This window comes from Hyperolius riggenbachi, chromosome 3 (genome assembly GCF_040937935.1).
Source record: "Hyperolius riggenbachi isolate aHypRig1 chromosome 3, aHypRig1.pri, whole genome shotgun sequence".
Lineage (NCBI taxonomy): Eukaryota > Metazoa > Chordata > Amphibia > Anura > Hyperoliidae > Hyperolius > Hyperolius riggenbachi.
In genome coordinates this window covers 90,677,487-90,702,446 of record NC_090648.1, presented here as the reverse complement: position 1 = coordinate 90,702,446, position 24,960 = coordinate 90,677,487, and the positions used below count along the sequence as shown (strand labels likewise).

The 24,960-nt window shown below is 46.7% G+C and overlaps 1 protein-coding gene across 1 annotated transcript in view; it reads right to left on the bottom strand.

Moving 5' to 3' along the window:
- RASAL3 (RAS protein activator like 3) overlaps positions 1-24,853 on the bottom strand; it is an 80,222-nt gene extending 55,369 nt beyond the window's left edge. Inside the window, exon 1 of the mRNA XM_068274563.1 lies at positions 24,185-24,853. Coding sequence (XP_068130664.1) covers positions 24,185-24,488 — 304 coding nt within the window. The 5' untranslated portion in view covers positions 24,489-24,853. The remainder of the gene's footprint in view (positions 1-24,184) is intronic.
- Between the last annotated feature and the right edge of the window lie 107 nt (positions 24,854-24,960).

Sequence of the window (24,960 nt, the reverse complement as noted above, 5' to 3'; positions counted from 1 at the left end):
CTACATGTGATGGACATACACGTATACACAATGCTGCAAGCTAAGGTTCCTATACACTACTACTGACTAAAGCCGGCTGAGACTGTCAATAATAATGGCCTCAGCCCATACTGATAAAGTTGCAGAGGAATGTTGGCCCATGCTGACATAATGGCAGCTCTAAGTTGGGTCAGATTGGATGGTGGCATTTACAAGCTTTGAAGGGATCTTTCCACTTCATCCCACAAAAGCTCAATAGGATTGAGGTCAGGGGACTGAGCTGGAGCGCTGTAAAAGCAGCGCAGGAGATTTGGGCTCAGTGGCACCACCATAGGCAGTAACAGGAATTAGGGCTATAGAGGTGCTCAGTGAATAATTTGGGCACCGATGGAGCACAAATTACTACAACAACAGTGAAATTCTGCTGCCAGCAATAGCTGGTAGCCGAGTTACACCTTTCCCCACTATCCACGGCAACCTGGAGTGGGAACAGTAATTAGCTCTGCCAGAACTTTTACGGTAGCAGGGTGAGACATTTTTCAGCTTTACCCTGTGCCCAAATCTCCTGGCGGCTGAATCACATGTATGTACGGAGTTGGCCATGGAAGCAGGTTAAACTCTGATTGATGTTCCTCAAACCAATATAAGGCTGAATGAGCACGGTGGCAAAACCCACAACGGATGTCTTTTCCTATTTTTCAGGGATAACAAAGCACTCTTGATGTTCTCCTGCGACTAAAGCCCATCATTTGATAAGTCTGTCTTGTTGTGCGTTGGGATATGCTTTGTGATGCACCTTCATTGAATTCAGCTGTAATTTGTTGTGTTATTGCCCTTCTGTTGCTAGGGACTATGGGGTTGATTCAGAAAGGTTACTTATTTTTCACCTTAACTGTAAGGAGTAATGCATGAAATAAACAAGTAAGGAGAGATAATTCATTAGATAAATAGATAAGGAGAGCTAAACCATGAGTTATGTCAAATAAGGAGAGCTAAACCATGAGTTATGTCAAATAAGGAGAGCTAAACTATGAGTTATGTCAAATAAGGAGCGCTAAACCATGAGTTAACCCTCCTGGCGGTCAATTATTCTGCAGCTGCGCGGCCGCGGGAGGTTTTTTAAGCCTAATTTTTTTTATCATGTAGCTAGCCTAGCGCTAGCTACATGATTCCCCCCTCCCTGCGGCCTCCCTCCCACCCCTCCGATCGCCGCCGGCGATCAAGCCCATCGGAAATCCCGTTCTAAACGGGATTTCCTTCAGGGCTTCCCCCGTCGCCATGGCGACAAACAGAGTGACATCATCGATGTCGTGACGTCACAGGGAGTCCCGATCCACCCCATAGCGCAAGAGGTTACCGTCAAGAAGGTTAAGTTAGATAAGGAGAGGTAAATCATGAGTTAAGTCATTTAAGGAGAGATAAATTGTGAGTTAATAAATAAGGTGAGATAATTTTACAGAAAAGCTTTGTGAATCAGGCCCTATGTGTGCTACTCGCCTTTCACCTCGTTCACCAGCCTTTTTTTACCAGAATAGTCCTTATAGCTTGAAGTTTTTTTCTCTAAACAGTTGAGATACTGTTGGGCAAGAAAATTCTAAAAGAGTTGTTGTTTCAGAGATGCTAGCACTAGTGTTGGGCGAACATCTAGATGTTCGGGTTCGGGCCGAACAGGCCGAACATGGCCGCGATGTTCGGGTGTTCGACCCGAACTCCGAACATAATGGAAGTCAATGGGGACCCGAACTTTTGTGCTTTGTAAAGCCTCCTTACATGCTACATACCCCAAATTTACAGGGTATGTGCACCTTGGGAGTGGGTACAAGAGGGAAAAAAAATTAGCAAAAAGAGCTTATAGTTTTTGAGAAAATCGATTTTAAAGTTTCAAAGGGAAAACTGTCTTTTAAATGCGGGAAATGTCTGTTTTCTTTGCACAGGTAACATGCTTTTTGTCGGCATGCAGTCATAAATGTAATACATATAAGAGGTTCCAGGAAAAGGGACCGGTAACGCTAACCCAGCAGCAGCACACGTGATGGAACAAGAGGAGGGTGGCGCAGGAGGAGAAGGCCACGCTTTGAGACACAACAACCCAGGCCTTGCATGAGGACAAGAAGCGTGCGGATAGCAATTTGCATTTTGTCGCCATGCAGTCATAAATGTAATAAAGATGAGAGGTTCAATAAACAGGGACCGGAAACGCTAACCCATCACAGATGTTCATTGTTCATGTTACTTGGTTGGGGTCCGGGAGTGTTGCGTAGTCGTTTCCAATCCAGGATTGATTCATTTTAATTTGAGTCAGACGGTCTGCATTTTCTGTGGAGAGGTGGATACGCCGCCGATCTGTGACGATGCCTCCGGCAGCACTGAAACAGCGTTCCGACATAACGCTGGCTGCCGGGCAAGCCAGCACCTCTATTGCGTACATTGCCAGTTTGTGCCAGGTGTCTAGCTTCGATACCCAATAGTTGAAGGGTGCAGATGGATTGTTCAACACAGCTACGCCATCTGACATGTAGTCCTTGACCATCTTCTCCAGGCGATCGGTGTTGGAGGTGGATCTGCACGCTTGCTGTTCTGTGTGCTGCTGCATGGGTGTCAGAAAATTTTCCCACTCCAAGGACACTGCCGATACCATTCCCTTTTGGGCACTAGCTGCGGCTTGTGTTGTTTGCTGCCCTCCTGGTCGTCCTGGGTTTGCGGAAGTCAGTCTGTCGGCGTACAACTGGCTAGAGGAGGGGGAGGATGTCAATCTCCTCTCTAAAGTCTCCACAAGGGCCTGCTGGTATTCTTCCATTTTGACCTGTCTGGCTCTTTCTTCAAGCAGTTTTGGAACATTGTGTTTGTACCGTGGATCCAGAAGGGTATAAACCCAGTAATTGGTGTTGTCCAGAATGCGCACAATGCGTGGGTCGCGTTCAATGCAGTCCAAGGCCGAAGAGGTCATAGCCTAGGGTCACAAAACCTGTTTATTGGGCAATTTCAATGGTGGCGAGTCTGACGTACATAAATCGCAGCAATGGCCGTTAGCAACGTCTGAATCTCACGAAATGTCTCATGCAGGTAGAAGACATATTGTTAGACTTGGGCTCCAAAGATGGGTTCCCTACATCTCTGCAAACCAGAGTTACAGGGCTCCAAATTTGGTAAAATCCCCCATAGGATTTCATTGGCTCCCTATTTCACTTTCCAAAATCTCACATCTTTTCAAAGGGCAATGGCTCAGCAGTACCAAATTTTCTAGCATTGTAGGGACCCTTAGGGGGAACATGACTGGTGAGTTTCGGGCCCCTAGGCCGAAGAGGTCATAGCCTAGGGTCACAAAAACCTGTTTATTGGGGCTATTTCAATGGTAGTGATGGTGACGTACATAAATCGCAGCAATGGCCGTTAGCAAAGTCTGAATCTCACGAAATGTCTCATGCAGGTAGAAGACATATTGTTAGACTTGGATTCCAAAGATGGGGTCCCTACATCTCTGCAAACCAGAGTTACAGGGGTCCAAAATTGGTAAAATCCCCCATAGGATTTCATTGGCTCCCTATTTCACTTTCCAAAATCTCACATCTTTTCAAAGGGCAATGGCTCAGCAGTACCAAATTTTCTAGCATTGTAGGGACCCTTAGGGGGAACATGACTGGTGAGTTTCGGGCCCCTAGGCCGAAGAGGTCATAGCCTAGGGTCACAAAAACCTGTTTATTGGGGCTATTTCAATGGTAGTGATGGTGACGTACATAAATCGCAGCAATGGCCGTTAGCAAAGTCTGAATCTCACGAAATGTGTCATGCAGGTAGAAGACATATTGTTAGACTTGGATTCCAAAGATGGGGTCCCTACATCTCTGCAAACCAGAGTTACAGGGGTCCAAAATTGGTAAAATCCCCCATAGGATTTCATTGGCTCCCTATTTCACTTTCCAAAATCTCACATCTTTTCAAAGGGCAATGGCTCAGCAGTACCAAATTTTCTAGCATTGTAGGGACCCTTAGGGGGAACATGACTGGTGAGTTTCGGGCCCCTAGGCCGAAGAGGTCATAGCCTAGGGTCACAAAAACCTGTTTATTTGGGCTATTTCAATGGTAGTGATGGTGGCGTACATAAATCTCAGCCATGGCCGTTAGCAACGTCTGAATCTCACGAAATGTCTCATGCAGGTAGAAGACATATTGTTAGACTTAGATTCCAAAGATGGGGTCCCTACATCTCTGCAAACCAGAGTTACAGGGGTCCAAAATTGGTAAAATCCCCCATAGGCTTTCATTGGGCCTCCTATTTACCGTTCCAAAATCTCACACCATTTCAAAGGGCAATGGCTCAGCAGTGGCAAAACTCACCAGTCATGATCCCCCTAAGGGTCCCTACAATGCTAGAAAATTTGGTACTGCTGAGCCATTGCCCTTTGAAAAGATGTGAGATTTTGGAAAGTGAAATAGGGAGCCAATGAAATCCTATGGGGGATTTTACCAATTTTGGACCCCTGTAACTCTGGTTTGCAGAGATGTAGGGACCCCATCTTTGGAATCCAAGTCTAACAATATGTCTTCTACCTGCATGAGACATTTCGTGAGATTCAGATTTTGCTAACGGCCATTGCTGCGATTTATGTACGTCACCATCACTACCATTGAAATAGCCCCAATAAACAGGTTTTTGTGACCCTAGGCTATGACCTCTTCGGCCTAGGGGCCCGAAACTCACCAGTCATGTTCCCCCTAAGGGTCCCTACAATGCTAGAAAATTTGGTACTGCTGAGCCATTGCCCTTTGAAAAGATGTGAGATTTTGGAAAGTGAAATAGGGAGCCAATGAAATCCTATGGGGGATTTTACCAATTTTGGACCCCTGTAACTCTGGTTTGCAGAGATGTAGGGACCCCATCTTTGGAATCCAAGTCTAACAATATGTCTTCTACCTGCATGAGACATTTCGTGAGATTCAGACTTTGCTAACGGCCATTGCTGCGATTTATGTACGTCACCATTGCTACCATTGAAATAGCCCCAATAAACAGGTTTTTGTGACCCTAGGCTATGACCTCTTCGGCCTAGGGGCCCGAAACTCACCAGTCATGTTCCCCCTAAGGGTCCCTACAATGCTAGAAAATTTGCCACTGCTGAGTAATTGCCCTTTGAAAAGATGTGAGATTTTGGAACTGTAAATAGGAGGCCCAATGAAAGCCTATGGGGGATTTTACCAAATGTGGAGCCCTGTAACTCTGGTTTGCAGAGATGTAGGGAACCCATCTTTGGAGCCCAAGTCTAACAATATGTCTTCTACCTGCATGAGACATTTCGTGAGATTCAGACGTTGCTAACGGCCATTGCTGCGATTTATGTACGTCAGACTCGCCACCATTGAAATTGCCCAATAAACAGGTTTTGTGACCCTAGGCTATGACCTCTTCGGCCTAGGACTGCATTGAACAAGACCCACGCATTGTGCGCATTCTGGACAACACCAATTACTGGGTTTATACCCTTCTGGATCCACGGTACAAACACAATGTTCCAAAACTGCTTGAAGAAAGAGCCAGACAGGTCAAAATGGAAGAATACCAGCAGGCCCTTGTGGAGACTTTAGAGAGGAGATTGACATCCTCCCCCTCCTCTAGCCAGTTGTACGCCGACAGACTGACTTCCGCAAACCCAGGACGACCAGGAGGGCAGCAAACAACACAAGCCGCAGCTAGTGCCCAAAAGGGAATGGTATCGGCAGTGTCCTTGGAGTGGGAAAATTTTCTGACACCCATGCAGCAGCACACAGAACAGCAAGCGTGCAGATCCACCTCCAACACCGATCGCCTGGAGAAGATGGTCAAGGACTACATGTCAGATGGCGTAGCTGTGTTGAACAATCCATCTGCACCCTTCAACTATTGGGTATCGAAGCTAGACACCTGGCACAAACTGGCAATGTACGCAATAGAGGTGCTGGCTTGCCCGGCAGCCAGCGTTATGTCGGAACGCTGTTTCAGTGCTGCCGGAGGCATCGTCACAGATCGGCGGCGTATCCGCCTCTCCACAGAAAATGCAGACCGTCTGACTCAAATGAAAATGAATCAATCCTGGATTGGAAACGACTACGCAACACTCCCGGACCCCAACCAAGTAACATGAACAATGAACATCTGTGATGGGTTAGCGTTTCCGGTCCCTGTTTATTGAACCTCTCATCTGTATTACATTTATGACTGCATGGCGACAAAATGCAAATTGCTATCCGCACGCTTCTTGTCCTCATGCAAGGCCTGGGTTGTTGTGTCTCAAAGCGTGGCCTTCTCCTCCTGCGCCACCCTCCTCTTGTTCCATCACGTGTGCTGCTGCTGGGTTAGCGTTACCGGTCCCTTTTCCTGGAACCTCTTATATGTATTACATTTATGACTGCATGCCGACAAAAAGCATGTTACCTGTGCAAAGAAAACAGACATTTCCCGCATTTAAAAGACAGTTTTCCCTTTGAAACTTTAAAATCTATTTTCTCAAAAACTATAAGCTCTTTTTGCTAAATTTTTTTTCCTCTTGTACCCACTCCCAAGGTGCACATACCCTGTAAATTTGGGGTATGTAGCATGTAAGGAGGCTTTACAAAGCACGAAAGTTCGGGTCCCCATTGACTTCCATTATGTTCGGAGTTCGGCCATGTTCGGCCCGAACCCGAACATCTAGATGTTCGCCCAACACTACACGTGACCCGTTCGGCCAATCACAGCGCTAGCCGAACGTTCGGGTAACGTTCGGCCATGCGCTCTTAGTTCGGCCATATGGCCAAACAGTTTGGCCGAACACCATCAGGTGTTCGGCCGAACCCGAACATCACCCGAACAGGGTGATGTTCTGCAGAACCCGAACAGTGGCGAACACTGTTCGCCCAACACTAGCTAGCACCAGATCTTCTTGCACCGATGATCATCCATCGTTCAGAGTCACTTAAATCTTTTGTCTTACCCATTTTGACATTAACTTCCACGATAACTACATTGTCAGAAGCGAATCATTCCTTATATAAACAACTCTGCATTGTTATACCTCTCTATGTCACTGTTACTAGGTTACTTTCAAATAAGGGGTGTCTCTAATTTTCAGTTGTATATATTTTATATATCACCTATATATCACCTATAACAGGATGGTATGTCTTCAGTGTGCAATTAGCGTGTGAGACACAGAGCAAAAAGAACAGGAAACATGTTCAAATTTCCGTTTGCTGAAACCACACACAATTGTCTGTGGTAGAAGTTGCTGACAGTTTGTGTGTGTGTTTTCTGCTTACCAATAGGGAGGTGCAGGGGGTGCTTAAAGTGTAACGAGAGGTAATACAGTATCTCACAGAAGTGAGTACATCTCTTACACTTTCCTAAATACTTCATTAAAGCAAATCTGAAGGGAAAAAAATGTATGATATAATCAATTGTATGTATTGTACGGATAAGAAATAGAACATTAATAGAAAAGAATAGAGTCTCATTTTTTTACAGTTATATAGCTTTTGTTTTATAACATGGCATCATGCTGTCACAGTTGCACACTCTGTCTTTTACACTATAAAACAAAGCAGAAATAATGACCCTTTGAACTTTTCCTGCAGTAAAACCTTATCTCAAGCTGTCTCTCACTGCTTCTGTGCTGTTTAAGTGCCTCAGAAAACAGGACTGTATTCCACCCAGTGGGTCCAAGAGCTCAGAGAAGCACCTTTTGCGTAGATAACAAGTGAAGTTTTTAACTCTTCCTGTACAGGAAAACATGAGACTCTTTTCTTTGCTGCTAATGTTATATTTCTTAGCTATACTACACATACAATTCATTATATCATACGCTTATTTTCGCTTTAGGTTTGCTTTAAATCTTTCCACGGGACAACAGTGAAGATATGACACTTTTGAGACAACGTAAAGCAGTCAGTGTACAGCTTGTATAATCGCTGTATGGCCTCACCCACCGTGCTGCAGCTCAGTTTCAAGATGTTGGCGATCTTCCTATAGCCTAGTCCATCTTTATGTAGAGCAACAATTTTTTTTTTAGGTTCCTCAGAGAGCTCTCTGCCTCAAGGTACCATGGTGAACTTCCAGTGACTAGTATGAGAGAGTGTGTGCGCGATAATACTACATTCAACATACCTGCTCCCCAAATGTGTAACTGGGCAGCATTTTTAAATCCTTCACTTCACTTGTTGACAGTGGTTTAGACATTAATAATCAAAGCCGTTTTGGGTCATAGACAAACCAGGCAAGTGCCTGGGGTGACACCCTCAAGAAGGAGAACCACAGAGATTAGTACACGATATTTTTATAGACAACTTGCCAGCATAACAATGATATGGCAGGTGATCTTAATGTGCTTATTAAGTTGTAATTTTTTTAGTTTGTTATCGGTGTCTGCTAAACTAATGAGTGTTGGCCATGTATGGTCTTTCCCATGATGGGAAACGGGTTGTATTAAACAATGTCTTGCCTGGTGCACCAAAATGGGCAGAAACAGTCCTGTTAATGAGTTATTGAGTTATTGTGATGGGACAGCAAATTTTACACTGTTATATAAGCTCTATATTGACTACTTTGGGGGAGGGGCGGCATGATGGAGCAGTACCACAATGGACACTCTTGCTATGGGGGTGGGAGGAGTTAAAGGTCATTACACTCACCACACATTGCAGTGGGTGGGTGGGCCTGCTTGTCTGGCCATGCTTGCCAGAGCCGGGACAAGGTTCTCCAGCACCCAAGGCTGAGACACCAAAGTGCGCCCCTCCATCCCTCCCACCCCAGCCGTCACACACTGATTGCTATAGACTATGAGGCTTCCCAGGGCCCCCCATCTCCCTCCACACCTTAATCTCTAGTTATCTGGCTTGCAGTCACTGCCATGTATCCCCTTTTCTTATTTCTCTCTGCGTCAAACACAATAGGGGAATGATAGCTGAGTGAGTTGTGTGCCCCTCCTACACTGCGCCCTGAGGCTGGAGCCTCTCTCGCCTCTGCCTCGGCCCGGCCCTGATGCTTGCTATGTATGGGGGAAGAGGGAGGAGTGCTGCACTGGACACACTTGTTATGGAGGGAGGAAGGAGTTAGAGGTTGTCATTCTCACCACAGTTGTGTGTGTGTGTGCGCATGTGTGTGTGTGTGTGGGGGGGGGGCTCTGGCCATGCTTGCTGTGAGGGAAGAGGGAGGGGTTCTGCACTGGACAGACTTGTTATTGTTTGTTGGATGAGTTTATATGGGATACGCTTGCTTTGGGGGGCTGGGAGGTGGGATTAATGATTGTGATGCTGGCCACATGCTGGGGAGGAGGGTGTCTGGTCTGGATTTCAAATAAAAAAAACAGATACTCACCAATGGAGAGGGAAGGCATTGGGACCTATAGAGCCTTTCTGGTCCTCTCATGGTCCTCTCCTTCCAGCACTGTCAGCCCTGTTCAAATCTGCCGCCACAGGAAGCTGTGAGAGCCTGTGTGCTCCCGAAGAGGGTTGTCTTCTATCTTCTGGAGGACTTGGGCTCACATAGCCTCACAGAGCTGTATTCCACCAATGGTTCGAATACCTTCAACGGGGCTGACGATGCAGGAATGAGGGGTCCGTAAGAGCAGCGGGAGGGTTCTATAGGACCCAGAGCCTTCCCTCTCTATAGGTATCTGATTTTTTATTTGAAATCCACTTGAGATTTGCTTTAAGTCAGAATTCTGGGCATAAGTTTTAAATACATTTTCGGAAGGAGGGATAATGATGTTTCATAAGTCTGGTTTTGGTAATGTGTCTCTCATTTCCATACTTCCTGTGTGAGAAACCAACGTCTAAACTGGGCAGCTGCAGCGCAGTGAGCTGGGTTTCCTCTCTGCCCACCCAGTGCACTGATAGAGCTGTGCTCTGTGTGACTGCATTCCTACTAAATGTATTATTACTTTACATACAGGAGAATGTAGCAAAGAATCATGTTGTATCTGTTCATGTTTGGATTGGCTAAAATCGAGTGTGTGGACCTATAGTAAGAGATTATAGGGTTGATTCACAAAGTGTACTTTTTTTTCCCATGTTAATTGTAATGCGTGGTGCACACCATGCGATTTCCCAGCAGATTTCAGGTCAAATCGATCATTTCTGACAGGTCCAATCTGATTTCTGATTGATATTTCAATCACTTCTGTACAAAATTAATCAGAAAAATGATCAGAAATCAGATCCGAACTGTCAGAAATTATTAATTCGACCCAAATCCATAGAAAATTGCATGGTGTGTACCAGGCATTAGGATAGCTAATGCAGAAGATAAACACATAATGAGAATCATGAGTTAAAGCGGAACTGTAGATAGGATTAAAATAAACTGTTTCACTTACCTAGGGCTTCTGCAAGCCCCCAGCAGCCGTCCTGTCCCCCGCCGGTCCTCCACGAGCCTCCATTCTCCCGCCGCCGCTCTGTTCCTCGACTTGTAAGTCAAGGCCAGCGCAGCCCTGCAAAGCGTATCCTTTCTAAGCGTTCCCATCTGCAATTGCGCTATTGCGGACTGGAACATTAAGAAAGGATACGCGTGGCCAGAGCCGCGCAGGTGCAGTGGCCAGGCGGTGAAACCGAAAGCAGCTTGCGGCAGGGGAACAGAGGCTCGTGGAGGACCGGCACGGGACAGGACGGCTGCTGGGGGCTTGCAGAAGCCCCAGGTAAGTGAAACTGTTTATTTTAATCCTATCTACAGTTCCGCTTTAAGTCAAACAAGGAGAAATTAAGCATGATTTAAAGGACAACTGACGCGAGAGGTATACAGAGGCTGCCATATTTATTTCCTAGTTGTCTGGCTATGCTGCTGATCCTCTGCCTCAAATACTTTTGGCTACAGACCCTGAACAAGCATGCAGCAGATCAGATGTTTCTGACATTATTGTCAGATCTAACAAGATTAGCTGCATGCTTGTTTCTGTTGTTATTCAGACTCTACAGTAGGCAACTAGAACAACAGGGCTGCCAGGCAACTGGTATTACTTAAAAGGAAATCAATTTGGCAGCCTCCGTATTCTTTTCACTTCAGTTGTCCTTGAAGGTAGAGGTGATTTAAGAAGAGGTAAATATCACGAGTTAAATCATTTAAAGGATACCCGAGGTGACATGTCACATGATGAGATAGACAGGTGTATGTACAGTGCCAAGCGAACATTTAACTATCCTGTGTTCCTTTTTTTCTTTCTCTGCCTGAAAGAGTTAAAAATAATGTATGCAAGTGACTGTTTCTGTCTGGGTCGGGACTGGTTCGGACAATAGAGTAATCTTCACTGATAAGGAATTACAGCCATTAAACACTTTCCTGGCAGAAAATGGCTTCTGGGAGCAGGAAAGAGATAAAAAGGCTCCATAATTAATAGATTTTAGCCCTGGCACACTTCAATACATGTGTAATTGGGAAGATACCATGAAACAGTAAAAGCTTAAAAAGTAGCTTTAAAAACTAAATAAAACTGTGGGATATCTAAAAAAAAAAGTCATTTTCAGGTGAAGAAGGACAGATCCAATTGTTTATCTCACTGGTTTATTTTCACCTCATGTTTCCTTTAACAACATAACGACCACGTCACGCCAGTGGGCGTTACTGCGGCGGCAGCCCCAGGACCACCTAACGCCGATTAGCATCAGGTCCTGGAGCTGCAGTTTCCCAGGTAACAGCCGCGTGTGTGCGTGATCGTTCCCTGCTGGTACACGGAGCCGAGCTCCGTGATTAGCCTTCTAGCCGCCGAATGTGGCTAACAGGCTGTTTGTAAATGAAAGGGGAAAGAAATCCCCTTTGTTTACTTCCGTACATCGCTGCGGTCTCCGGCAGCGCTGTACGAGATCGGCGATCTCCGGCCTCTGATTGCCCGGGGAGTGCCGTCCTCTCATAGGCTGATGCCTATGAGAGGCGGAGAGCAGGACGGATCGCCATCCTGTTCCATACAGAGCACGGAGGGGAGGAGGGAAGGGGAGGGAGGGAGAAACAGCCTCGTACAGGCTAAAAAAAATGGCACAGCGATCTGACACCTCCGGCGTCATGTCCCCTTGGGGACAAAACAAGGAGGTGAGTCCGATCGCTGGGCTCCAGAGCTGGGCTGTGCAGGAGGCTGAAAAAAACTGCACAGCCCAGCTTAGCTAAAAAGAGCCTGGTCGTTAGGGGGGACCTAAAGTGGTTAAAGAGAGTCTGAAGCCTCATAAAATCCGACTTATTTAACATTTACCTTCTACACTATAACCGAAGCTAAAACGCTACATCCCGCGACAGAACGCTGTGTTTAACCCCGCCCCCCAAATACCGGGGCAAAAATCCATGACTTTGATTTTGGATTTTGCTGCCCATTAGCATCAATCCAACGCTGATCGCCGCCTCTCCCCCGCCTCTCTCAGTGAGAGAAGCCTGAGAGGGGTGGGGAGAGGTGGCGATCAGCGGGGACTGACGTGAATAGAGGCAGAGCTGCAGCGCTAAGCTCTGCCTCTACAAGGAAGCACTCCCGCGTTTTGTCCAGGGGCTTTGGGGGGGTGTTAAACACAGTGTTCTGCCGCAGGGATGCAGCGTTTTAGCTTGGGTTATAGTGTAGAAGAGGAATGTTAACTACTTCCCGACCGCCGTATGCACAAATGGCGGCCGGGAAGTGCACCCCGCAAGGACCGCCGCATTGACAAATGGCGGCGGTCCTTGTAGGGGCATGGGCGGAGCGATCGCGTCATCAGTGACGCGATCCTCCGCCGGGAGTCGGAAGCCCGGCATTGTGCCTCTGCTCGCCGGGCACTTAGCAGCCCCGGCGAGCGGAGGGATCTCTGGGATCCACCAATCAAAAAGTATAAGGCACTTTGTTAAGTAAACAAAGTGCCTTATACATGCTTCCTCCTCGCCTCGTGGTCTCATTGTTGCAGAGACCACTAGCGAGGAGGAAGCATATTGTAAGTATCCATCACACAGCGTTTTTTTGCCACAGCAGCCCCCTGATCACCCACCCCAGGCCTCATACCCCCCCTGATCACCCCAGCAGACCCCTGCCCAGCACCCTTGCACCCCTATAAAACCCCCACCCCCCCCACCTGCCACTAACTAGCGACACAGTTTCTTAGTTTAGGTCCCTAACTGCCTCCTAGTCACCCCTGATCCCCCCCCCCTACCTTTAGATCACCCCCAGACCCCATCCCAGACTACCCCCCTGTATACTGTATACATCTGTATACAGCTACCTTACCCTCTGATCCCCCTCTGATCCCCCTCTGATCACCTGTCTATCACCTGTCCATCACCCCTCAGCACCCCCACCCATCAGAGCAGACCCTAACTGCCCCGCGGGGGTAACCGATCACCTGCCCAGGCCCTCGATTGCCCTCATACCCCCCTTCTGATTACATCCCCTGCTCTTTGTTTACATCTGTCCTCCCCAGCAATCACTAACTGATCTTTGATCAGTAACCCCCTGTGTCTGCCTCTCATCAGATCAGGACTCAGTCTGCCCCGTGCAGGCTCCTGATCAACCCCCCACCCCCTCAAATCGCCCTCAGACCCCCCCCCTAATCACCGTCCAAGTGCATTGTATTTGACTGTGCTGCGCTTGTATTTGATTGTGCTGCGCTTGTATTTGATTGTGCTGCGATTGTATTTGATTGTCCCGTGATCTGCTTCGATTGTCCCGTGATTGTTTGATTGCCTGAGACCCCACTTCCCACCACACCCAACCCCCCCTCCCCCCCACCACACCCAACCCCCCCCTCCCCCCCCCCCCCCCCACCACCTTCCGAGTGCATCAGATTTGCTTGTGCTGTGATTGGAGTCGATTGTATTTGATTGTCCCGTGATCGACTTCGATTGCCCCGTGATTGTTTGATTGCCTGAGACCCCACTTCCCGCCACACCCAATCCCACCCTCCCCCCATCACCTTCCGAGTGCATCAGATTTGATTGGGCTGTGATTGGATTAGATTGTGCTGTAATTGTATTTGATTGTCCCGTGATCGGCTTCGATTGCCCCGTGATTGTTTGATTGCCTGAGACCCCACTTCCCACCACACCCAACCCCACCCTCCCCCCCACCACCTCCAACCACCACCTTCCGAGTGCATCAGATTTGCTTGTGCTGTGATTAGAGTCGATTGTATTTGATTGTCCCGTGATCGACTTCGATTGCCCCGTGATTGTTTGATTGCCTGAGACCCCACTTCCCGCCACACCCAATCCCACCCTCCCCCCATCACCTTCCGAGTGCATCAGATTTGATTGGGCTGTGATTGGATTCGATTGTGCTGTAATTGTATTTGATTGTCCTGTGATCGGCTTCGATTGCCCCGTGATTGTTTGATTGCCTGAGACCCCACTTCCCGCCACACCCAATCCCACCCTCCCCCCATCACCTTCCGAGTGCATCAGATTTGATTGGGCTGTGATTGGATTCGATTGTGCTGTAATTGTATTTGATTGTCCCGTGATCGGCTTCGATTGCCCCGTGATTGTTTGATTGCCTGAGACCCCACTTCCCACCACACCCAACCCCACCCTCCCCCCCACCACCTCCAACCACCACCTCCAACCACCACCTTCCGAGTGCATCAGATTTGCTTGTGCTGTGATTGGAGTCGATTGTATTTGATTGTCCCGTGATCGGCTTCGATTGCCCCGTGATTGTTTGATTGCCTGAGACCCCACTTCCCACCCTCCCCCCATCACCTTTCCGAGTGCATCAGATTTGATTGTGCTGTGATTGGAGTCGATTGTGCTGTAATTGTATTTGATTGTCCCGTGATTGTTTGATTGCCTCTGAGACCCCACTTCCCACCAACCCCAATACCTCTCAAATACTCCCTTTTTGCTAGGTAGGTGCTCTTTTTTTCTGGGTAGTCTCGGAGGAAAACCCCATAAATTTAGCAATCCAAAATGGCAAGAAGGGGGCTTTCCGATGACGAGGTATACAGGTACATGGACCAGTCGGATGAGTTCTTTTGGGAAGAATCATCCGTCGAATCTTCCGGGTCCGAATTTGAACCTGTAGAAAGCAGTGGTTCCCTGACCGATAGTGATGACGAGGCTATGGTCCCGGCTAGAGCCAGGCGTACCAGACCCCAAGTCGTTAGACCGCAGGTGGCGCAGGATCCGCCTCAAGGGCAGCAGGGTGGTGCTAGCGCTGTTGATAGTTTTCTTGGTGAGGCAGGCACCAGCAGCGCAGCATCTCCTGGACTTAGTGCCTGTCCTCCCGTAGACCCTGGCGAAGTGGTGAGCGTCAGTATGGAAGTTGAAACTGGTACGGTGGCAAGTGCAGTAGTACCCCCGTCGCAGCCACCAAGAAGAAGACGGGCCCGTAGTACCCATAGACTCCCAGAGGTGCTGGCACAACCAGATTGGCAATCCCCTGATTCCGCCGCACCCGTAGTGCCCCCTTTCACCGCCCAGTCTGGAGTCCAGGTGGCGACAGCTCATCTAGGAACGGCCCTAGACTTTTTGCAGCTGTTCATCACCCAGGTTCTCTTGGACTTAATTGTGGTTGAGACCAACCGTAAAGCCACACAATTCATCACCGAGCACCCGGAGAGCATCTATGCCCAGCCTTTCCGGTGAAAACCAGTCCAAGTTTCCGACATTAAAATCTTTTTGGCCCTTATCCTTCACTTGGGACTAATGAAACAAAATGTATTGCGGTCGTATTGGTCTACGAACCCAGTACATCATGTTCCCTTGTACCCTGCTGCCATGTCCAGGACACGATTTGAGTCCATCCTGCGCTTCCTGCACTTCAACGACGACGAAACCTGTCTTGAAAGGGGAGACCCTGCTTATGACCGGCTCCACAAAATTCGGCCCCTCATAGACCACCTGTCCTCAACATTTGCAGATGCTTATATCCCTGAACAGAACATCTGCGTAGACGAGTCCCTCTTACGCTTTACCGGGCGCCTTGGCATCAAACAGTACATCCCAAGCAAGCGCGCCCGGTATGGGGTGAAACTGTATAAGCTCTGTGAAAGGGCCACAGGCTATACATGTCGTTTTAGGGTCTATGAGGGAAAAGACTCAAAATTGGAGCCGGTCGGATGCCCTGACTACCTGGGGAGCAGTGGAAAGGTTGTGTGGGACTTGGTGTCACCCTTGTTCCAGAAGGGGTACCATATTTTTGTGGACAATTATTACACAAGTGTGGCCCTCTTTCAGCACTTAAAGTTAGAAGGAATCCGATGCTGTGGCACTGCGCGGCCTAGTCGCCAGGGCTTCCCCCAACGGCTCATTACCACCAGACTTCAACGGGGGCAGAGGGCCGCCTTGCGTACTGAAGACCTGCTCGCGGTGAAATGGAGGGACAAGAGGGACGTTTACTTTCTGTCCACCATTCACACAGACACGACAGTCCAAATTACACGGGCAACTAAGGTCATTGAAAAGCCCCTTGTCGTCCACGAATATAATGTCAACATGGGAGGGGTGGACTTCAATGACCAGAGGTTAGCGCCCTATTTAATGACCCGGAAAACAAGACGCTGGTATAAGAAAGTGTCTTTTTATCTGATTCAATTGGCAGTTTACAACAGCTTTGTTCTCTACAGTAAGGCTGGGAGAACTGGATCTTTCCTCCAATTTCAGGAACAGATCATTCTGGACATCCTGTATCCAGGAGGTGCCAGGCCCCCCCCCCCCCAGATGCAACTAGCCGACTGCATGGTAGGCATTACGCCTATCAGATTCCGTGTGCCCCAGGTCAACGCATCCGAAGAAAACGTTGTCGTGTCTGCAGCAGGACTGGAAGAAGGAATGACACCAGTTTTTATTGTCCCCGCTGTCCTGACCAGCCTGGCCTATGCGTAGGGCCGTGTTTTGAGAGGTACCACGAGCAGGTACACTATTAGAACCTAGGGAACTCCAGACACAGGAGTAGGCACACACTCAGTGGTCTTTTGCACATTGTCGCAGGGAGAGGAGAGGTAAGCTTGAAGACCAAACGGGTAAGCATAAAAGTGGGAAGAAGGATCGGTTTCCATGCTTGATATTGCTGATCTGTCCTGGATTGGCGATATAAGACGGCATGTTTGAATTTCCCTTGAGTGTGGACACCCCCGGTTTATATGTGATTTGGGCCGATGATGATGCTTTAATGCCACACAGAGTCATCTCTATTGGCAGGCATATTGCTGTATCCTACAGGCATAATGCTGTATACTAAAGTTCTGAGGCCCAGTCACATAAGTTGGTGGCTCACCCTGAGTGCAGGGTGGCACGGGGTGTCTCTCTCCTGAGGTTATCACTGCCATTGATGTGGAGGAAGATCTGCCATTGATGGGGAGCAAGGTATGTTTGCCGTTCATTTTTCCTTTCAGCCCAGAGTGCATTACTTGTATACCCAATATAAGGAGTATAGCAGAAACTCCTAATACTGGCCATACATGTAATGATTGCAGAGACCCTAAAATGCCAGGACAGTCTCCACAAATGACCCCATTTTGGAAAGAGGACACCCTAAAGTATTATGTGAGGTGCACGGTGAGTTCATAAAAGATTTTAGTTTTTGTCACAAGTAAGCAGAATTTTTTTTTTTATTTTTTTTTAACAAAGTGTCATTTTCCGTTAACTTGTGACAAAAAATAAAATTTTCAATGACCTCACCATTACCCTCATGGAATACCTTGTTGTGTATTCTTTCCAAAATGGGGTCATTTGTGGGGTTTGTTAACTGTCCTGGCAAGTGGGCGGGGTGCTAAATTGTGAGCACCCCTGTAAAGCCTAAAGGTACTCATTGGACTCTGGGCCCCTAATGGCCCATACTCACGAGGGACTTTTGTCGCCTCAACACGCGGCGCGCGCGTGTTGCGGCGACAGGTCGCCCGTGAGTATGGGCCGTCGCACGCCCGCGCGCCCCCGAACTGTCGCCCGTCGCTATGTCGCCATGCGATTGAAACTTTCAATCGCATGGCGACAGTCGCCGCTGCCCCCCCGCCGCAACTGTCGCTAGTCCGCGTGAGTACGCGGACTAGCGACAGCAACCTCCATTGAGGTTCACAGACCTTCCGGCGGGGGGAGGAGGAACGTCAGCGACAGCTTCCGCCTTGCCGCTGGTCCCTCTTCCGCATGTGTACGCGGAGGGACCTGGCGAGAAGCTGTCGCCGGCCTGTCGCCCACACGCTCACGTGTGCTGGCGACAGGTGAGTTTTGCAGCCCGTGAGTACGGGCCTTTAGAGCAGTTAGGGTGCAAAAAAGTGCCACACATGTGGTATTGCCGTACTCGGGAGAAGTAGTACAATGTGTTTTGGGGTGTATTTTTACACATACCCATGCTGGGTGGGAGAAATACCTCTGTAAATGACAATCTTTTGATTTTTTTACGCACAATTGTCCATTTACAGAGTTATTTCTCCCACCCAGCATGGGTATGTGTAAAAATACACCCCAAAACACATTGTACTACTTCTCCCGAGTACGGCGATACCACATGTGTGGCACTTTTTTGCACCCTAACTGCGCTAAAGGGCCCAAAGTCCAATGAGCACCTTTAGGATTTCACAGGTCATTTTGCGGAATTTGATTTCCAGACTCCTCCTCACGGCTTAGGGCCCCTAAAATGCCAGGGCAGTATAGGAACCCCACAAATGACCCCATTTTAGAAAGAAGACACCCCAAGGTATTCCGTTAGGAGTATGGTGAGTTCATAGAAGATTTTATTTTTTGTCACAAGTTAGTGGAAAATGACACTTTGTGAAAAAAACAATAAAAATCTATTTTCCGCTAACTTTCGACAAAAAATAAAATCTTCTATGAACTCACCATACTCCTAACGGAATACCTTGGGGTGTCTTCTTTCTAAAATGGGGTCATTTGTGGGGTTCCTATACTGCCCTGGCATTTTAGGGGCCCTAAGCCGTGAGGAGGAGTCTGGAAATCAAACTCCGCAACATGACCTGTGAAATCCTAAAGGTGCTCATTGGACTTTGGGCCTTTTAGCGCAGTTAGGGTGCAAAAAAGTGCCACACATGTGGTATCGCCGTACTCGGGAGAAGTAGTACAATGTGTTTTGGGGTGTATTTTTACACATACCCATGCTGGGTGGGAGAAATAATTCTGTAAATGGACAATTGTGTGTAAAAAATCAAAAGATTGTCATTTACAGAGGTATTTCTCCCACCCAGCATGGGTATGTGTAAAAATACACCCCAAAACACATTGTACTACTTCTCCCGAGTACGGCAATACCACATGTGTGGCACTTTTTTGCACCCTAACTGCGCTAAAGGGCCCAAAGTCCAATGAGCACCTTTAGGATTTCACAGGTCATTTTGCGGAGTTTGATTTCCAGACTCCTCCTCACGGCTTAGGGCCCCTAAAATGCCAGGGCAGTATAGGAACCCCACAAATGACCCCATTTTAGAAAGAAGACACCCCAAGGTATTCCGTTAGGAGTATGGTGAGTTCATAGAAGATTTTATTTTTTGTCGAAAGTTAGCGGAAAATAGATTTTTATTGTTTTTTTCACAAAGTGTCATTTTCCACTAACTTGTGACAAAAAATAAAATCTTCTATGAACTCACCATACTCCTAACGGAATACCTTGGGGTGTCTTCTTTCTAAAATGGGGTCATTTGTGGGGTTCCTATACTGCCCTGGCATTTTAGGGGCCCTAAACCGTGAGGAGTAGTCTGGAAATCAAATTCCGCAAAATGACCTGTGAAAGCCTAAAGGTGCTCATTGGACTTTGGGCCCTTTAGCGCAGTTAGGGTGCAAAAAAGTGCCACACATGTGGTATCGCCGTACTCGGGAGAAGTAGTACAATGTGTTTTGGGGTGAATTTTTACACATACCCATGCTGGGTGGGAGAAATATCTCTGTAAATGGACAATTGTGTGTAAAAAAATCAAAAGATTGTCATTTACAGAGGTATTTCTCCCACCCAGCATGGGTATGTGTAAAAATACACCCCAAAACACATTGTACTACTTCTCCCGAGTACGGCGATACCACATGTGTGGCACTTTTTTACACCCTAACTGCGCTAAAGGGCCCAAAGTCCAATGAGCACCTTTAGGCTTTCACAGGTCATTTTGCGGAATTTGATTTCCAGACTACTCCTCACGGTTTAGGGCCCCTAAAATGCCAGGGCAGTATAGGAACCCCACAAATGACCCCATTTTAGAAAGAAGACACCCCAAGGTATTCCGTTAGGAGTATGGTGAGTTCATAGAAGATTTTATTTTTTGTCACAAGTTAGTGGAAAATGACACTTTGTGAAAAAAACAATAAAAATCTATTTTCCGCTAACTTTTGACAAAAAATAAAATCTTCTATGAACTCACCATACTCCTAACGGAATACCTTGGGGTGTCTTCTTTCTAAAATGGGGTCATTTGTGGGGTTCCTATACTGCCCTGGCATTTTAGGGGCCCTAAACCGTGAGGAGTAGTCTGGAAATCAAATTCCGCAAAATGACCTGTGAAATCCTAAAGGTACTCATTGGACTTTGGGCCCCTTAGCGTACTTGGGGTGCAAAAAAGTGCTACACATGTGGTACCGCCGTACTCGGGAGAAGTAGTATAATGTGTTTTGGGGTGTATTTTTACACATACCCATGCTGGGTGGGAGAAATAACTCTGTAAATGGACAATTGTGTGTAAAAAAAATCAAAACATTGTCATTTACAGAGATATTTCTCCCACCCAGCATGGGTATGTGTAAAAATACACCCCAAAACACATTATACTACTTCTCCTGAGTACGGCAATACCACATGTGTGGCACTTTTTTGCAGCCTAACTGGGCTAAGGGGCCCAAAGTCCAATGAGCACCTTTAGGCTTTACAGGGGTGCTTACAATTTAGCACCCCCCAAAATGTCAGGACAGTAAACACACCCCACAAATGACCCCATTTTGGAAAGTAGACCCTTCAAGGTATTCAGAGAGGGGCATGGTGAGTCCGTGGCAGATTTCATTTTTTTTTGTCGCAAGTTAGAAGAAATGGAAACTTTTTTTTTTTTTGTCACAAAGTGTCATTTTCCGCTTACTTGTGACAAAAATTAATATCTTCTATGAACTCACTATGCCTCTCAGTGAATACTTTGGGATGTCTTCTTTCCAAAATGGGGTCATTTGGGGGGTATTTATACTATCCTGGAATTCTAGCCCCTCATGAAACATGACAGGGGGTCAGAAAAGTCATAGATGCTTGAAAATGGGAAAATTCACTTTTTGCACCATAGTTTGTAAACGCTATAACTTTTACCCAAACCAATAAATATACGCTGAATGGGTTTTTTTTAATCAAAAACATGTTTGTCCACATTTTTCGCGCTGCATGTATACAGAAATTTTACTTTATTTGAAAACTGTCAGCACCAAAAGAAAGCTTTATTAGTGACAAGAAAAGGAGCCAAAATTCATTTAGGTGGTAGGTTGTATGAGCGAGCAATAAACCGTGAAAGCTGCAGTGGTCTGAATGGAAAAAAAGTGGCCGGTCCTTAAGGGGTAGAAAGCCCTAGGTCCTCAAGTGGTTAAATAAAAAGTGGGATTTTATGAGGCTTCAGAGTCTCTTTAAGGAGAGATTAATTGTGAGTTAATAAGTAAGATGAGTTAATTCAACAGAAAAGCTTTTGATTCAGCCCAGGGCCGGGCCGAGGCATAGGCTGGAGAGGCTCCAGCCTCAGAACGCAGTGTAGAATGGGGCTCACAATTCATTCAGCTATCCTTCCTAATTGTGTTTGAAGCAGAAAGAAATAAGAAAAGGGGATACATGGCAGTGACTGCAAGCCAGATAACTAGATATTAAGGTGTTGGGGAGGTTGTGGGCCCTGTGGCTCCTCTTAGTCTAATAGCAATCAGTGTGTAACGGCTGGGGTGGGAGGGATGGAGGGGCGCACTTTGGTGTCTCAGCCTTGGGTGCTGGAGGACCTTGTCCCAGCTTTGCCTCTATAATAGCAGCCATTGCTGAACTCCTTGTAAAAATGCTGTTTATTTGGCCATCATGCTTCTCTGCTTTTCAAATAAACCTGAAGCGATAACAATAAGGAAGTTGCCATTTTATTCCCATTCCCAACATGCCATGATGAGACTAAAAAAATGTTAAAGTCAGAAGGTCACAAAAACAGAGGGGGAACTAGTATATTTTGATAGAAAACATGAAGTCAAAATAAACAATTGTATCTACAGTCCTAATCCTAAGCAGTACTTACTGTGAATAGTTTTAATTTGTATTTGAGGGTTAAAATTTATCTTTTAAAGTTTTGACTGTCTCACGGTAGGGATGGGTTCACGAGTAGTTACTTACTCAAATTTGTGATTCAAATGAGGCTTAATTGCCTCATCTGTGTGCATGGGAGACGCGGGGTTACTTACCCAGAATTCCGTCGGCTTCTATGCATCCCAAACATCTTGCATGCGGCCTATGGAATGCGTTGCAAGACTCGCTACCGCGCACTTCCTCCTTCCGGCTTGAAGGACGAAGTGTGCAGTAGTAAGTCCTGCAATGCGTCCCATAGGCCGTGTGCAAGACGCTTGGGACGCATAAAAGCCGACGGAATTCTGGGTAAGTAACCCCACGTCTCCCATACACACAGATGAGGCAATCAAGCCTCATTTGAATCACAAATTGGAGTAGGTAACTACTCGTGAGCCCATCGCTGTCTCACATTACACAAGTGTATTTTTTCATCATTGTTCAGCTCCCATTCAGATGTATCTTAGACTACTGAACTTGTTATCTCTTTTCTGCACTCATTACTTATCAGTGAAAATTATGCTAAAATGTTCAACTGGAGTTCCTTAAACATGCAGTTCACAGTCATTTACAACCCTGGATTCTTAACCCTTACAGTGAAAGAAAAGGAACACAGCCTAGTTCTAAGTAGGAATGGGACTGTACCTATACATATTTATCTCATCGTATTACATGTCACTCCAGAAATGCAGCAGTCCATATCATTCACACTTCTATCTAAGGCTCGGTTCATATCGGAGCCATAATTGCAACAGCCAACCGGAGCGGACAGTGCAGTGTCCACTCCGATGGTGCGTTGTGGTCTGCTTGGGGTTTGGAGCTGATGCGTCTCCACCATATGTTTCTATGGGAAACGTATCTGGAAAAATCTCGCAGGTCGGGTCTGTGCATTGTGGACTGATGAGTGTGAGCAGATCTTATTAATAGTATAATATTTGGTGACTGTCAGTTTTCTGATCTGACAAACATACAAAAAAAAGTCAGTTTTGCCTACCTTTCTGAGTCACTGAATGAACAAGCATGGATGTTGGGTAATATGGCTCCACTTGAACCTCACTGGCTGAATGCTTGTTGCAGGTGAGAGACACAGCTGCATTGTAAGGATCACCAAGAAAGCCAAGCTTTTACGATTTTTAAAGTACACCTGAACTGAGAGGGATATGGTGGCTGCCATTAATTACTTTTAAACAATACCAGTTGCCTGGCTATCCTGCTGATCTCTCTGGCTGCAGTAGTGTCTAGCTCACACACCTGAAATAAGAATTCAGCTAATCCAGTCAGACTTCAGTCAGAAACACCTCATCTGCATGCTTGTTCAGGGCCAATGGCTATAAGTTTTGGAGGTACAGGATCAGTGGTGCAGTGAGGAAATAAATGTTTCAGCCTTCTTCTCACTTCAATCGTGCTTTAAGAATGAAGTCAGAAATTAAATCTTTAATAATCTATCAGGCAGGGGCATAGCTACAAGGCCATGGCCCCTAGTAGTCATATGACTCAGCCCCCAGACAACTAGTATTGTTTAAAAATAAATATGTCAGCCTCTCACTTCAGGTTCCATTTAAAGGATACCTGCAACCTTCAAAAAAAAAGTTACATACTCACCTAAGAGGGGATGCTCTGTATCTCTTAGAGAATTCCTGGTCCTCTCATTTCACCGCTGGTCCCCCCATTGCAGTGGTCCAACTTTAATGTGGAAGAAGTCATCAGGTCTCCTTGGAAGGGTTCGGAAGTACTTGAGTCTCCGAGTATATTAGAGGATGAGCGGCTCTGTACTTCTGAAGCCTTCTGAGGAGACCTGACGATGCAACCAATGGACACCAAGAGAAGAATGGGAAGGCTCTATAGGATCCAGAGCTTTCCCTCTTCTTAGGTGAGTATGTAACTTTTTTTTTAATGAGGCTACAAGTATCCTTTAAAAGGAAGTAAATATGTCTAGCCTCCATATCCCTCTTACTTCAGTTGTCCTTTAAACGTTTTCTGAGACTACCAGATTTTCTACAAAACTGCATCAAATGACATAACGGGAGCCATTCTTCTCTCAGGTGCTCTGTACTTACCCTCAATAACTTCAGTGGGTTCAGTAATGTCTTTCTTCCTCCGCTTCTGGTATAATGACATGGAGTTCAAGTAACGTGCAAAGCTCCCTTTGCCGGATTCATTGGATGCCTTTGAGCTCTTGAAGAGGCGTAGCTGCCTTTTAGTGGACTTCTTACTCTGGAAAGTACTCTGGGAATGAATGGAGGATCTCCACCCCTGGAGCTTCTCCCAGACACTGCGTTTTCTCCATTGGTAGGAATCTAGTGGAGAGGGATCGGTGGTGCTTGGCTCAGGGGTTGCCGGGTCCTCACAGGGCTCCACCATGGTGTATTTGAGGTGATACTTCTGGACTTTCTCAAAACAGGAAGATGGTTTATTTTTTACCTTTAAGTAGAGTGTAGCGTTTATCTTACGTCCACCATGCTACTGTGACTTAAGTGTCAACACTTCCATCCAACGGTCTCTGTGAGTTTCTCTCTTCTGTTTCTGCACTTGTCTGCAATTTCCTCAGATCTTCTAACTTGATCTGTCTGGCCCCTTTCCTGTCAGTCAGCCCATATACACAGCCCAATGGGCTGTCTATAACTTCTTATCAAGGCCTCCTTTATTACTGTCTATCTGTGATCTGCCTCTTTCCCTCACACACTCTACTCTCACAACAGGAAATATACTTTTTCTGAGCTTTTTTTTTTTTTTTTTTTTTCCATTAGCGTTGACAGTCAACCTGTGTTGTAAAGACAGATGACATTTTAGCAGCTCAGGCGAGGGGTGAGGAGGAGCTGGTGACATTGTGGTA